The 16004-nt window shown below is 43.3% G+C and overlaps 1 protein-coding gene across 1 annotated transcript in view; it reads left to right on the top strand.

The window, feature by feature from the left end:
- The window catches only part of LOC116986104 (transcriptional adapter 1-like), a 35901-nt gene extending 34423 nt beyond the window's left edge, over positions 1 to 1478 (top strand). Inside the window, exon 6 of the mRNA XM_033041273.1 lies at positions 1256 to 1478. Coding sequence (XP_032897164.1) covers positions 1256 to 1411 — 156 coding nt within the window. The 3' untranslated portion in view covers positions 1412 to 1478. The remainder of the gene's footprint in view (positions 1 to 1255) is intronic.
- The last annotated feature ends 14526 nt before the right edge of the window (positions 1479 to 16004 follow it).

Below are 16004 nucleotides of genomic sequence, written 5' to 3'. Positions count from 1 at the left end.
TGTACAATTTATTTTTGAATGCTTCTAAATGTCATGGAAATCAAAGGCTTTCCATGTCCTTGACAACAAGAAAATCTGGAGCACTGTCTTGCTAGTTATCAGATATTAGGGCAGCACAGCGGTAGAGCTGCTGTCTTATAGCGTCAAAAACCTGGGTTCAATACTGACTACAGGTGCTGTCTGTAGAAGTTTGTATGTGCTCCCCGTGACCGTGTGGGTTTTCTCCAGGTACTCTGGTCTCCTCCCACATTCCAAAGACATACAGGTTTGTAGTTTAATTGGTTTTGGTAAAAATTGTAAATTGTCCCTAGTGTGTAGGATAGTGCTAGTGTAAGGAGTTAAACGCTGGTCGGCACTTTCTCAGTGGGCTGAAGGTCCTGTTTCCGCACTGTATTTCAAGTCTAAATCAGAGTTTTATTTGATCTGATTTGTGGGTAGGGTTGTTAAGACCTGCCCACGATGCATGTTGCCACTCTGGGTCCTGTCTTTTCAGATACGTAGCTTGTTTCCCTGCAAGTTGCAGACAGGGATTCATAGCTCAGAGAGAACACTAGCAGCCTACAAGTTTCAGTTCTGTATCTTTAGTTGCCGATGTAAAATTGATTGTAATCATGTATAGTCTTTTCACTGACTGGATAGCAGGCAACAAAAAAGCATTTCATCGTAACTCAGTACAAATGATAATAAACTAAATTAAAGTAAATACGGCTTTGGGAAGTTTACAGGACTAGCCCAACTAACACAACATAATACTAGCCCAACCAACACAACAAAATACTAGCCCAACCAACACAACAAAGTCCTAAGTAAATAATGTGAAGAAAACTCAATAACATATTCATTTAATAAAGGTACAACATGGAAACTGGCCTTTCGCCTACCGAGGCGAAACCGACCATTGATCACCCATTCACATTTGCAGTCCCACTTTTGCATTCACTTCACCAGCTGCCCTCAAAGGAATTTGAGAAAACAAAATCACTGGACCTTTTCCTGAAATTATTTGAAGGCAGGCATGGGTTATTGATTGGGGACGATCAGCCATTATCACAATGAATGGCGGTGCTGGCTCGAAGGGCTGAATGGCGTCGTCCTGCAAATATTTTCTATGTTTCTATGTTTCTATTAAAGGACTAGAATGGTTAGAAGTGAATGTGAAAAATCCTCCACTTTAACTTTGTTTCCCTTTGCAGAGTCACTACTGTTTTCTAGCATTTTCTGTTTAAATTGCAAAAAAATATCCTACGTCTCCCAGAATCACCTGAAGGACATCCTCACAGCAGTGATATCCAGGAGAGGATCATACCGTTTACGTGACGGCCATTTTAAATATGCGTTTGGAAGTAGCATCAATCCCCAGCCATATTCAAAGAACAGCATTATTGCGTACAACAACATTATTGACTGGTAAGGAATATATCAAATGTATATTGACATGTTAATTTGTTGAAGAAAATATATGGCGGAAAAAAAGAAACTTAACATGTATTTGTGAGAGAAATCCATAAAGGTTCATTGACAATTTGTTGAAGAAAAACACAACTTAATATGCATTTGTGAGAGAAATCCATAATTAATTTGTTGAAGAAAATATAGATAGGAAAGTAAAAGGTTAACATGTATTTGTGAGAGAAAGCCATAAAAGTTCACAAATAATGGTTTGGTCACTGCTCTTAATCTCTGCAGTTATTTTAATCTTGCTATGTAGTAATTGTTTTTCCCTCAGTTCATCTGCAATATAAATTGTCGTCAACTCCTCCAGCCAGCTGTGTTGTAGTATAAGGCATGGGTTTGGAATGTATATCTTTCATTCAGTCACTTTGAGTTTTGCTCCCAGCTTCAGAACCAATTAGACTTTGCGGTGACCTTTTTAAATTCAGGGGTTGAAATCGAGCTCTGGATTAGTTGAGTTCCTCGTTCAGGAAGCCAGTGATTCATCTGAGGATTTGAAAGGCCACTGACAAACATTTTGGGGTTTCTGCCGCAGTCCTCAGTTGCGCCCCTACCTCCACTCCCCTACTCCCTCCCTTCCACTTCTCAGAAGCAAAGAAAGTTAAACTGGCATGGTATGGGGTGATACTTAATTTATCCCATGTACCAAGTACAGTGAAATTCATTTTTTTATACAGTTCAGTACGTATCACCATACATAAGCACTTAGATACATGTTAGATAAGCATCTCAGATGGAGTAAACATAGAAACATAGAAACATAGAAAATAGGTGCTGGAGTAGGCTATTCGGCCCTTGGAGCCTGCACCGCCATTCAATATGATCATGGCTGATCATCCAACTCAGTATCCCATACCTGCCTTCTCTCCATACCCCCTGATCCCTCTAGCCACAAGGGCCACATCTAACTCCCTCTTAAATATAGCCAATGAACTGGCCTCAACTACCTTCTGTGGCAGAGAGTTCCAGAGATTCACCACTCTCTGCGTGAAAAATGTTATTCTCATCTCGGTTCTAAAGGATTTCCCCTCTATCCTTAAGCTGTGACCCCTTGTCCTGGACTTCCCCAACATCGAGAACAATCTTCCTGCATCTAGCCTGTCCAATCCCTTAAGAATTTTGTAAGTTTCTGTAAGATCCCCCCTCAATCTCCTAAATTCTAGCGAGTACAATCGGAGTCTATCCAGTCTTTCTTCATAAGAAAGTCCTGACATCCCAGGAATCAGTCTGAGTACAAGTGTATAGCAGTAGTACACTGAGACAGTACACAGAGTCGCCAGTTTGGCCCCATTTTCAAGTCCCAGTTGTTGTAAGCGCAGGGATCTTGACCTCACCATGAAGCTCTGTTGTCCTGGTGGCGTTGCAGGGTCGGCCTGGCCAAGCGTACCCATTGCTGCTGTAGGCCTTGTGCGGTCCACATGCTTATTGTATGTACTTTCTGAAGCTCCAGGTGAATTCTACACGTTGCCACATATTGTGTTGATTCACTGTACTTACTTTTCCATCTTCACCTCTGGTCTCATGGAATGACAGAGCTGTCTTTTAATGAAAGATTTAATGAATTGGACTTATTTTTTCTCCAGTTTAAATGAGTGAGAGGTTTAATTTAGTTTAAAGATACAGTGTGGAAGCAGGCCCTTCAGCTCATGGTCAACACAGAACAATAATCACCCATCCATCAATCCTAAGTTATCCCAGTTTCGCATCCTACACATGGTAATATTGGGCATTTTGGGTGCCTGACAAAATGGAGGATTTCTGCTTTTGTAAAGCCTGCTTGACATCTTATGCAAAAGATGCAAAGACCATAAGAGGATCATGGCTCCAGAGTGTCTGTGGCCAAGCCAAACAGCTGATTGCATTTTCATTTCAATTCCATTGCCATTGCAGTTTCAAGGACAGGGCAGGCCAAGCCAAACAGCTGATTGCATTTTCATTTCACTTCCACTGCCATTGCAGTTTCAAGGACAGGGCAGGCCAAGCCAAACAGCTGATTGCATTTTCATTTCACACCGACTGCCATTGCAGTTTCAAGGACAGGGCAGGCCAAGCCAAACAGCTGATTGCATTTTCATTTCACTACCACATTCCAATGCAGTTTCAAGGACAGGGCAGGCCAAGCCAAACAGCTGATTGCATTTTCATTTCACTTCCACTGCCATTGCAGTTTCAAGGGCAGGGCAGGCTAAGCCAAACACCTGATTGCATTTTCATTTTACTTCCACTGCCATTGCCGTTTCAAGGACAGGGCAGGCCAAGCCAAACAGCTGATTGTATTTTCATCTAACTTCCACTGCCATTGCAGTTTCAAGGACAGGGCAGGCCAAGCCAAACAGCTGATTGCATTTTCATTTCACTACCACTGCCATTGCAGTTTCAAGGACAGTGGAGTTAAAGGGAAAGAGAGTAAAGGGATGGTTAGTGACCCCAGAATTAACAGGAAAGGAAGCTCATGAAGGGATAGGAGAGTATGGCCAAGTGTAATAGGGATCGATGTGAAAAGTGAGATGTGTAAGGAATTAATATGAATGCGCGAAGTATAAGAAGTAAAGTAGATGAGCTTGAGGCTCAGTTAGAGATTGGTAGATATGACATTGTGGGGATTACTGAGACGTGGCTGCAGGAGGATCGGGCCTAGGAACTTAATATTCAGGGTTATACATCCTATAGAAAGGACAGGCAGGTGGGCAGTGGAAGGGGGGTAGCTCTGCTGGTGAGGGAGGGAATTCAGTCTCTTCGAGGGAGAACATAGGGACTGACGAGGTAGAGTCACTGTGGATTGAGTTGAGGAATTGTAAAGGCAAGAAGACACTAATTGGTGTTATTTACAGACCCCCAAATAGTAGCCCGGATGTAGGATGACAGTTGCAGCAGGAGTTAAAACGCATGTAACAAAGGTAATGCCACTGAGGTGATGGGGAATTCAATATGCAGGTAGACTGGGGAAATCAGGTTGGTTCAGGACCCCAAGAAAGAGAGTTTGTAGAATGCCTCCGAGATGGATTCTTAGAGCAGCTTGTAATGGAGCCGACCAGAGAAAAGGCAATTCTGGATTTAGTATTGTCCAATGAACCAGATATGATAAGAGAACTCGAGGTAAAGGAACCGCTTGGAGGTAGTGATCATAATGTGATCAGTTTTAATCTGCAATTTGAGAAGGAGAACGTTAAATCGGAAGTGTCAGTGATGCAGTTGAACAAAGGGGACTATGAATAGCAATGTTACAAAATTTTGAGATTTTAAAAATCAAGTCTGTAATTTATCCCATCAGATAAAGCATAAAAATAAGTTTAATTTGACACCTAATTCACTTTCATATCTCAAGTATTTAAAAAGTTATGGCCATTTTCATACTCGGAAATGAGCATCTTGTTCCCTATTGATTTTCTATGGACATAACAAAAAAAGCTGTGATCGTGGACAGTCAAAAGCCCATAACTTTCTTAAAAATTAAGAGAACTGAATGAAATTTTCAGTTAACATAGATTGAAGCATTCTGAAACAAATATAAAATAATCTTACTTGGATGACCTGAAATTAAAGCATATAATTAGTTAGTTACCTAATTGTAGCTAATTTCAAACTTCAATTACTAGATCTAAACATCTATCCATTTCTTAATAAATGATTAACATTTTTAAATAGCCTAAGTGTCCAAATAATATTCACAAATAATTCACAGTAAAACATGATTTTAAAATCTCATTTACATTAATTTATAGGCCAAATGGAAGGAATTTAGTGTTTAATTGCTGTAAATTAAAGCCCATTTAAATTAGTTTTCTAGTTGGATCCTGTGAACGCGCTGGTTTAGAACTTTCACATAGCCGTAGATTTGTACCCTCAAATGCCCAGAAAAATACTGCGGGATATAATGGGCCCAAAATTAGCTCCTCGCAACATTAAACTTTGTATAAAGGGATCTTAAGAAGCCCTTTTTAACGTAAAAATAAACAGCCTACCTTCTGTTGTCCCCTGTATGAGATCCGGCCGCTGGCCGGCGGTCGGGGGTTTAGAGGTTAATTTTTAACCTACTATAACAATTTAATAAAGCCCTTAAAACTAATAATAGCTCAAGCGAGGGAATCTTCCAGCGATTTTTCGTTAATAATTAACTAGGCTGAAAAACCTTGATTTGAACAGCCTAGGGAAAATCGCGTATTAAACCCGCCCCCCTCTAAATGGCACCAAAATCGCGGTCACGGGCTGGGACAGATTTTCAGCGACGCTTCAGGTACGTTTTGCAACATACCTACTATGAAGGCATGAGAGAGGAGCTGGCCAATGTAGACTGGAAAGGGATCCTAGCAGAAATGACAGTGGAGCAGCAATGGCAGGTATTTTTGGGTATAATCTGGAAGACGCAGGATCATTTCATTCAAAATAGGAAGTAAGATTCTAAGGGGAGTAGGAGGCAACCGTGGCTGACAAGAGAAGTTAGGGATAGAATAAAACTGAAAGAAATGATGTATAACACAGCAAAGAGTAGCCGGAAGCGAGAGGATTGGGAAACTTTCATAGGACAACAGAAGGAAACAAAACAGGCAATACGGGCTGAAAAGATGCCGTATGAAGGGAAGCTGGCCAGGAATATAAAGAGGGACAGTAAAAGCTTCTTTAGATATGTTAAGGGAAAAAGAGTAGCAAAGTCAAATGTGGGTCCCTTGAAGGCAGACATGGGTGAAATTATTATGGGCAACAAGGAAATGGCAGAAGAAATGAATAGGTACTTCGGATCTGTCTTCACTAAGGAGAGACACAAACAATCTCCCAGATGTACTGGAGGACAGAGGATCTGAGGGGGTAGTGGAACTGAAAGAAACTTTCATTAGGCGAGAAATAGAAGGATGATAGTGGATGCATTGGTGATTATTTTCCAATGTTCAATAGATTCAGGATCAGTCCCTGTGGATTGGAGGATAGCTAATGTTATCCCACTTTTCAAGAAAGGAGTGAGAGAGAAAACAGGGAATTACAGACCAGTTAACCTGACTTCAGTGGTGGGAATGATGCAGGAGTCAATTATTAAAGAGGTAATAATGGGGCATTTGGATAGCAGTAAAAGGATTAGTACAAGTCAACATGGATTTATGAAACGGAAATCATGCTAGACTGATCTTCTGGAATTATTTGAGGATGTGACAAGTAAAATGGATGAAGGGGTGCCAGTAGATGTAGTGTATCTAGACTTTCAGAAAGCCTTTGATAAGGTCCCGCACGGGAGATTGGCGACTAAAATGAGAGCACATGGTATTAGAGGTAGGGTGTTGACATGGATAGAAAATTGGATGGCAGACCGGAAGCAAACACTACGAGTGAACGGGTCCTTTTCCGAATGGCAGGCAGTGGCGAGTGGAGTGCCGCAAGGTTCGGTGTTGGGGCCGCAACTGTTTACCATATATATTAATGATTTGGAAGAGGGAATTAGGAGCAACACTAGCAAGTTTCCGGATGACACAAAGCTGGGTGGCAGTGTGAAGTGTGAAGAGGATGTTAAGAGGTTGCAGGGTGACCTGGACAGGTTGAGTGAGTGGGCAGATGCCTGACAGATGCAGTATAATATAGATAAATGTGAGGTTATCCACTTTGGTGGCAAAAACAAGGGGGCAGATTATTATCTCAATGGGGTTGGGTTAGGTTAGGTAAGGGGGAGGTACAGCGAGACCTGGGTGTCCTTGTCACTGAAAGTTGGCGTGCAGGTACAGCAGGCAGTGAAGAAAGCTCATGGAATGTTGGCCTTCATAACAAGATGATTTGAGTATAGGTTCTTCTGCAGCTGTATAGGGCTCTGGTGAGACCACATCTGGAGTATTGTGTACAGTTTTGGTCTCCTAAATTGAGGAAGGACATCCGTGTGATTGAGGCAGTGCAGCGTAGGTTCATGAGATTGGTCGCTGGGATGGCGGGACTGTTATATGAGGAGAGATTGAAAAGACTGGGCTTGTATTCACTGGAGTTTAGAAGGATGAGGGGGCATCTTATAGAAACATATAAAATTATAAATGGACTGGACAAGCTAGATGCAGGAAAAAAGTTCTCTATGTTGAGCGAGTCCAGAACCAGGGGCCACAGTTTTAGAATAATCGGGAGGTCATTTAAGACTGAGGTGAGAAAAAAAATATTTCTCCCAGAGAGTTGTGAATTTATGGAATTCCCTGCCACAGAGGGCAGTGGAGGCCAAATCACTGGATGGATTTAAGAGAGAGTTAGATAGAGCTCTAGGGGGCTAGTAGAGTCAAGGGATATGTGGTGAAGGCAGGCACGGGTTATTGACAGGGGACGATCAGCCATGATCACAATGAATGGTGGTGCTGGCTCGATGGGCCAAATGGCCTCCTCCTACACCTATTTTCTATGTTTCTCTGACAGGGCAGGCCAAGCCAAACAGCTGATTGCATTTTCATTTCACTTTCACTGCCATTGCAGTTTCAAGGACTGGGCAGGCCAAGCCAAGCAGCTGATTGCATTTTCATTTCACTTCCACTGCAGTTTCAAGGACAGGGCAGGCCAAGCCAAACAGCTGATTGCATTTTCATTTCTCTTCCACTGCCATTGCAGTTTCAAAGACAGGGCAGGCCAAACAACTAATTTCGTTTTCATTAAGGGCTAACAAATCATTTATTGCAAGTACATTGCAGACTTACAGTTCAGTTGATTCACAGCTTGGAATGGGAGTCGTGGCCTCTCCCTCGCAATCTTGCAGAGTGACTGAGTCATGTCCAGTCATCTGGGGTTTTATAGCCCCTACCCTGGAAGGGGCGTTACCTTCATCACGGTGATTGACAGGCGAGAGGATCGTAAGGTTTTTTAAACACTCATAATTCTTTTATTTTTCATCGATGGGAAAAATCCTCAGGGCATGATCAGCGGAGGAGGACTATGAGTAAGATGGCCAAATATCATTGCAATATATGGTAGCGTTTTTTCTAAAATCAATATACAGCACAGACGGAAGTGGTCAAGATGAGACTGTAAATTATATGGATAATGGTCTTGCTATCTTGTTTGGCATGGACATTGTGGGCTGAAGGGTCTGTTCTTGTCCTGCACTGTTTGTTCTATATTATAAATCTATAAGCTTCCTTAAGCTGGAAGTGTGTAAATGTACAATCTGATATCTATCGCAATAGCAGGAAATCACTCACAAAATATTTTAGCCACCTTTTCTCAGTGTGGAAATGTCAAAGACCACAGGATGTAGCTTTATGGAGAAAAGGGCATAATTTAAAGATGTTCTGAGCTAGTTTTTTTTAGACACAAGTTTGTGGGTGCCTGGAAAGCACTGCCAGAGCTGGTGGTGAAGACAGATAAGTGGCGTTTAAGAGCCCTTTAAATGGGTAGCACAGTGGCACAGCGGTAGAGTTGCTGCCCTATAGTGCAAGAGTCCCGGGTTCGATCCTGACTACGGGTGCTGTCTGTGCGAAGTTTGTACGTTCTCCCCATGACCTCTGTAATCCATTTCCTTCAGCAACTCTGCTGCTGTGACACTGTGTCACGACTTGTGTTGAAGTTGATACTACAGCAGCTAAATGGTCAGAACACCAAACTAATAACATGATCATTAATAATAATAACCTTAAGTAAAAATGGTTATGGGCACATTGGAAAAAAAACCCGATAGAACACAATTAATTAGGTTTATTTGCTTTTTGCTTTGAAAACTTTTGGCATGGGCATAGTAATGGGTTTGCACAAGGTTAATGGCAAATTGCACTTATTGCCTCACATTTAATCCACTATTAGCTGTCTTTGGTTCCAAGTCTGTCTTTAAACTTCACATGCCAACATTTCCAGTTTATCTTAACATTACTAGAATGCGGTTCCTTCTTTCAACTGAGAGTGGAGCTATTTTCAAGGGACACCTGGACTTGCTGGACGTTCATTTAGAATCTGGGCTTTTCCAGAACAAACCAATGCAACATTTCAGGTCTCGACCCAAAACGTGACCTCCATGTTCTCCAGAGGTGGTAACTGACCTGCTGAGTTACTCCAGCACTTTGTGGGGTTTTTTGTAAACCAGTATTTGCAGTTCCTTGCTTCTATATTAATCTAAACTACAACGTACATTTTAAAGGCGGAGATTGACAGATTCTTGATTAGTGCGGGTGTTATGGGGAGAAGGGGGAAGAATCGTATTGAGAGGGAGAGATAGATCAGCCATGATTGAATGGTGGAGTAGACTTGATGGGCTGAATGGCCTAATTCTGTTCCTATAATTTATGAACAGGCCTGAAGAAGTCTCAAACCTAAATGGTGCCTATTTGGCTTCAGAGATGTTGCCTGACCCGCTGAATTACTTCAGCGTGCTTTTATTTGAACATGGGCTTGTACTTCCTTCGGTTTTGAAAGCACAATATTATTAGTCCTCCTCTAGACTGAACTATTGCTGCCTGCCTTTCCTCTTGGTGCTAAATATCTATGTAAACAAACCACAAAAAATGCAAACTACAAATAAGTAAATGTTCTCCAGCGATGCTGCCTGGTCCGTTGAGTTACTCCAGCACTCTGTTGTTCTTTTGCTGCAAAATCAAAGGTTAGGTTGATGTGGAATCTGCCTTCCCAAGTGAGTCAGATTATCAGGATCTCTTATCTCGAGCAATTCAATAATCACATGTTCTCTCTCATAGTTAGGTGCCAAATGACATGTATAACTCATCCGGTTGGTAGTAAATTCTCCTCCGCAAGTTTCTGCTAACATTGGTGTGTGTGTCTGTGTGTGGCTGTGTTTGTGTGTGTCTGTGTGAGTTTGTGTGTGTGTCTGTGTGTGGGTGTGTCTCTTTGTCTGTCTATGTGTGTGCGTGTCTGGGTGTGTGTGTCTGTGTGCGTCTGTGTGTGTGTGTGTCTCTGTGTGTCTGTGTGTCAAGTCAAGTCAAGTTTATTTGTCACATACACATACGAGATGTGCAGTGAAATGAAAAGTGGCAATGCTCGCGGACTTTGTGCAAAAAGACAAACAAACAACAAACAGAATGGAACAGAATCACATATTCTTTTACATATTAAATATTGTGGGCGGAAGGAAAAAGGGAAAAAAACAGCAATTTAAAAAAAAAAGCAGTAGAGTGGTATAGTAAAAGTTAGTCCCTGGTCAGATAGGAGTTTACAGTCCTAATGGCCTCTGGGAAGAAACTCCTTCTCAACCTCTCCGTTCTCACAGCATGGCAACGGAGGCGTTTGCCTGACTGTAGCAGCTGGAACAGTCCGTTGCAGGGGTGGAAGGGGTCTCCCATGATTTTATTGGCTCTGGAGTTGCACCTCCTGATGTATAGTTCCTGCAGGGGGGGCGAGTGAAGTTCCCATAGTGCGTTCGGCCGAACGCACTACTCTTTGCAGAGCCTTCTTGTCCTGGGCACAGCAATTCCCAAACCAGATAATAATATTTCAGGACAAGATATTTTCCACAGCCGCTGAGTAGAAACACTGGAGGATCCTCGGAGACACTCTGAATTTCCTCAATGTGTGTGTGTGTGTGTGTGTGTGTGTGTGTGTGTGTGTGTGTGTGTGTGTGTGTGTGTGTGTGTCTGTGTCTGTGTCTGTGTCTGTGTCTGTGTCTGTGTCTGTGTGTGTGTCTGTCTGTGTCTGTCTGTGTGTGTCTGTGTGTGTGTGTGTGTGTGTGTGTGTGTCTGTGTGTGTGTGTGTATGTCTGTATATGTGTCTGTGTGTGTGTCTGTGTGTGTGTGTGTGTCTGTGTGTGTGTCTGTGTGTGTGTGTCTGTGTGTGTCTGTCTGTGTGTGTCTGTCTGTGTGTGTCTGTCTGTGTGTGTCTGTGTGTGCGTCTCTGTGTGTGCGTCTCTGTGTGTGTTTCTGGTTTTCCCTTGACCACAGGCTCTGGATTTGTAATGCATCCCACACTAGATTAAAGACCTCCTACGTACATTCCTTAATGGTATATTTTTGATGTAAGTGTGACATTAGGTAGACACAAAATGCTGGAATAACTCAGCTGGACAGGCAGCATCTCTGGAGAGAAGGAATGGGTGACGTTTCGGGTCGGGACCCTTCCCCAGATGCTGAAGACATTGGGTAGCTGTGCGTTTTTGTGGGAAGCTCGGTATTGTTCCCATTGCTCTTGTGTTGTCCATCCATCTTACTAACAGTAAAATGGCCATGTTGTTCTCTGGCCCATATTAATGTGTTATTGTGAGGTTATATAATATCTATGCACATTTGCTATATCATAGAGTTGTACAGTATGGGAACAGGCCCTTCAGCCCAACTTGCCCACGCCAACCAACATGCCTCATCTACATTCGTCCCACCTGCCTGTGTTTGGCCTATATCCCTCTAAACTTGTCCTATCCATGTACCTATCTAACTGTTTCTTAAACGTTGGGATAGTCCCCACCTCAACCACCATTTGTGTGAAAAAAGCAAGTAGCCTGAAGAAGGGTCTCGACCAGAAATGTCACCTATCCCTTTTTCTCCAGAGATGCTGCCTAACCCGCTGAGTTACTCCAGCTTTTCGTGTCTATTTTCGGTGTAAACCAGCATCTGCAGTTCCTTCCGACACAAGTCGCCCACCTCCACTCACCAACTTCCAATATTTATGAAGCTCCCTCTACAACTCATTGTCAAGTTTGGCAGATGTCAAGGGAATAAATGCAGGCGAGAGCCCCTTGGGAAAACCAAACGTGCAGATGCTGCAAAACCCGAAACAAAATGCTGGAAACTCTCTCAGCAGGTCAGGCAGCATCTGTGGAAGGAGAAACATTAACATTTCAGGTACGTGACCCTTCATTTATTTTCACCATTCACAAAGCATTATTATTTTTTTTGTTTACTTAATTGGAACTGTAAACATGCTGGCAAAACAAAATTCTTATCTACTAGGCTGAATTTGTGCAAACTGAATGAGATATGCCAGTTATTTGTCTGGCATTGCCCTGAAGTTTGCACAGACTAGGGAAGAACAGCTCTTGGGTTGGGCTTTGAAAGGTACTCTGTGATTTATTGAAGGAGAACTCTTGCTGATGCTCACAAGTTTGTACACTATGTACAAAGAATCTGAAGGTGGGTCTTGATCCAAAACTTCACCCATTCCTTCTATCCAGAGATGAGTTACTCCAGCATCATCCAGTGTCAATCTATGATTCACAAAATAATGTAGTGATATTCTCTCAGCATCACTTGGGCTAGGAATTGCTCAACCGCACAACCAGAGAGCAGTGCTGATCTACCTTATTGGTGACCCTCGACCTATACTTGGTCGGACTTTGCTTGCTTTACCTTGCACTAAACATTATGGCCTTATTATGTATCTGTACCTTGTAAATAGCTTGATTGTAATGATGTATTGTCTTTCTGTTGACTAGATGGCACGTGACAAAAACCTGTACATTGTACCTTGGTACACGTGACAATAAACTAAACTGAACTGAACTGAGAAAAATATCAGCAGTGTGCAGAGAAATTTGTGGGCTTGCAAATCAAAATCGCTTTCTGCATTTAGTTATACAGCATGGAAACAGGCCCTTCGGCCCTACTTTCCCACACCGGCCCACCTGCCAGCATTTGGCCCATATCTCTCCCAACGTGTCCTATCCATGTCCCTGTCTTAAAGCTTCTTAAATGTTGGGATGGTCCCAGCCTCAACTATCTCCTCTGGCAGCTTGTTCCAGACACCAACTGTGTGAAAAGGTTACCCCTCAGATCCCTGTTAAATCTTTTCCCCTTCACCTTAAACCTATGTCCTCTGGTCCTCAATTCCCCTGCTCTGAGCAAGAGACTGTTCTTCTACCCGATCTATTCCTCTAATTTATGGGGAAGCACTAGTTGCAGATACTTGTCCGACATTAGGAAGCTTTCCACTTGAGACTGAGGCAGAGTGCGATTACCTGTGGCAATAAGGTTGCCAACTTTCTCACTCCCAAATAAGGGGCAAAAGGTCAAAATACGGGACAAGTTCCTGACAGCAATTCGTTGACTGACTTGGCCGTGGCTGGGTGAATGATGAGTTGGCCCGAGTGCTGGGCTGTACACAAAGCCCAGCCTACGGGCCAGCTGAGGAGTTTTGGCCCGGGTGACGTCGCTCACAAAGTCCAGCACCCCATCCAACTCATGAACCGATGGTCGGCCATGAGAAGGAAGGGTGGTGGTGTCAGCGGTAAGCAAAGGTCCAAAGTTCAGACAGCTTGCCGGGCTGCCGACTGACAGGGCCACGGGCGAGGAGCTGCTGCTGCTGCACTCCAGGGGCTGCACTATGTCGGGACGTGTGAGGCGGGGCCGGACGTGGCGCTCTGACCTGACAGTTCCCTCGATCCGTGTAGTACCAGTCAAATACGGGATAAGGGCGGTCCTGTATGGGACAAACTATTTTAGCCCAAAATCCGGGATGTCCCAGCTAATACGGGACAGTTGGCAACCCAATGTGGGAATTGGAATCATAGTTATACAGCAAGGAAACAGGCCTTTCAGCCCATCTGTTTAAAATACGAGATTAAAATTGTGTATGTCCACCCTGGTTTCATATCCCTGTTGTGCGATGTCTAGAATTTCTGAAAGTAACATAGAAACATAGAAATTAGGTGCAGGAGTAGGCCATTCGGCCCTTCGAGCCTGCACCGCCATTCAATATGATCATGGCTGATCATCCAACTCAGTATCCCGTACCTGCCTTCTCTCCATACCCTCTGATCCCCTTAGCCACAAGGGCCACATCTAACTCCCTCTTAAATATAGCCAATGAACTGGCCTCGACTACCCTCTGTGGCAGGGAGTTCCAGAGATTCACCACTCTCTGTGTGAAAAAAGTTCTTCTCATCTCGGTTTTAAAGGATTTCCCCCTTATCCTTAAGCTGTGACCCCTTGTCCTGGACTTCCCCAACATCGGGAGCAATCTTCCTGCATCTAGCCTGTCCAACCCCTTAAGAATTTTGTAAGTTTCTATAAGATCCCCTCTCAATCTCCTAAATTCTAGAGAGTATAAACCAAGTCTATCCAGTCTTTCTTCATAAGACAGTCCTGACATCCCAGGAATCAGTCAGATGAACCTTCTCTGCACTCCCTCTATGGCAATAATGTCCTTCCTCAGATTTGGAGACCAAAACTGTACGCAATACTCCAGGTGTGGTCTCACCAAGACCCTGTACAACTGCAGTAGAACCTCCCTGCTCCTATACTCAAATCCTTTTGCTATGAAAGCTAACATACCATTCGCTTTCTTCACTGCCTGCTGCACATGCATGCCCACTTTCAATGACTGGTGTACCATGACACCCAGGTCTCGCTGCATCTCCCCTTTTCCTAGTCGGCCACCATTTAGATAATAGTCTGCTTTCCTGTTTTTGCCACCAAAATGGATAACCTCACATTTAATGGATAACCTCACATTTATAACACACTAGGTACAACATTTGGAGAACGAGGGGGTAATCGCTGCGTTTGTACACCTCAAGGTTGTTCCCTTCACTCTCTGCTAAACACCAGACCATGACTTGGAGTTCTCTTCTGTGTGTAAATAGTCAGATTAAACGAGAACTTACCAGTTTGAAGTTTGATCTTTATTTTATGAGGAGTTACGATGAGGGATTACGTGAAGACCCCGTCCAGCACGCATGCGTGTCATTCTTCAAAGCAGCGGTGTGAAGTCACAGACAACAGTAGATGAAATAAACATAGTAAGATCAGAAGAACTAGAATACCAGTTGACCTTTATGATACAGGGCGGGAGCGGAGTGCACATAATCCCTCATCGTAACTCCTCATAAAATAAAGATCAAACTTCAAACTGGTAAGTTCTCGTTTAATCTTACTATTTACACACAGAAGAGAACTCCAAGTCATGGTCTGGTGTTTAGCAGAGAGTGAAGGGAACAACCTTGAGGTGTACAAACGCAGCGATTACCCCCTCGTTCTCCAAATGTTGTACCTAGTGTACATTTTTTGTGGTTTGTTTACATGAATAATGACAAAAGTAACCTCCCTTACCCGGGAGGAACTATGAACAGAACTTAACATAGAGTTCGTAATTCCCCCCCCCCCCCCCCCCCAACCTGGTAATGGGTTAGTACTAAATGTGTGGAAAATTGCTAGATTGACCATCCTGCAACCACTAGGATGTGGTCCCCCTGCTGCTGAGGTTGTTACAGCCTTGGTGGAGTGATTTGAAATGTCAGTATTTACTCCTGTATAAGCCAGACCCATAACCACCTGAAGATGGTCTGAAGTGATACCTTCTTTTGAGGGTAGATGTAACTAACAATATTGCTAGTTCAGAGTCTCTAGGCTCTAGTGATCTAACATTCTGGTGTAGATGTGTGACCATACACAATCGAAGGTTCATGGGATATGTGAACATCTAGTTTGAGATCTGGTGCCCCTGGTCTATACTGCTTGACTAAGTCATAACATAAGTGTTATTTAGTCTGCAGATATAATCATCCTATCCAGTCAACGTTTATGAAATGACTAGACCCGTAGTGCTGCATGCAGGGCTATGAGCATAACCACTTATAAGTGAGTTAGCCCAAGGACAGGGATGTAGCTGGAGCCCTTCTGCGAAGCGATGTAGCACAACGTTAACACCCCATATCTCTGCGTCCCTAGGCCTGGGAG

The sequence above is a fragment of the Amblyraja radiata genome, chromosome 23 (assembly GCF_010909765.2).
Source record: "Amblyraja radiata isolate CabotCenter1 chromosome 23, sAmbRad1.1.pri, whole genome shotgun sequence".
NCBI classification, from domain to species: domain Eukaryota; kingdom Metazoa; phylum Chordata; class Chondrichthyes; order Rajiformes; family Rajidae; genus Amblyraja; species Amblyraja radiata.
Note: the sequence above shows the minus strand (reverse complement) of the source record. Positions and strands in the feature narration are given on the sequence as shown.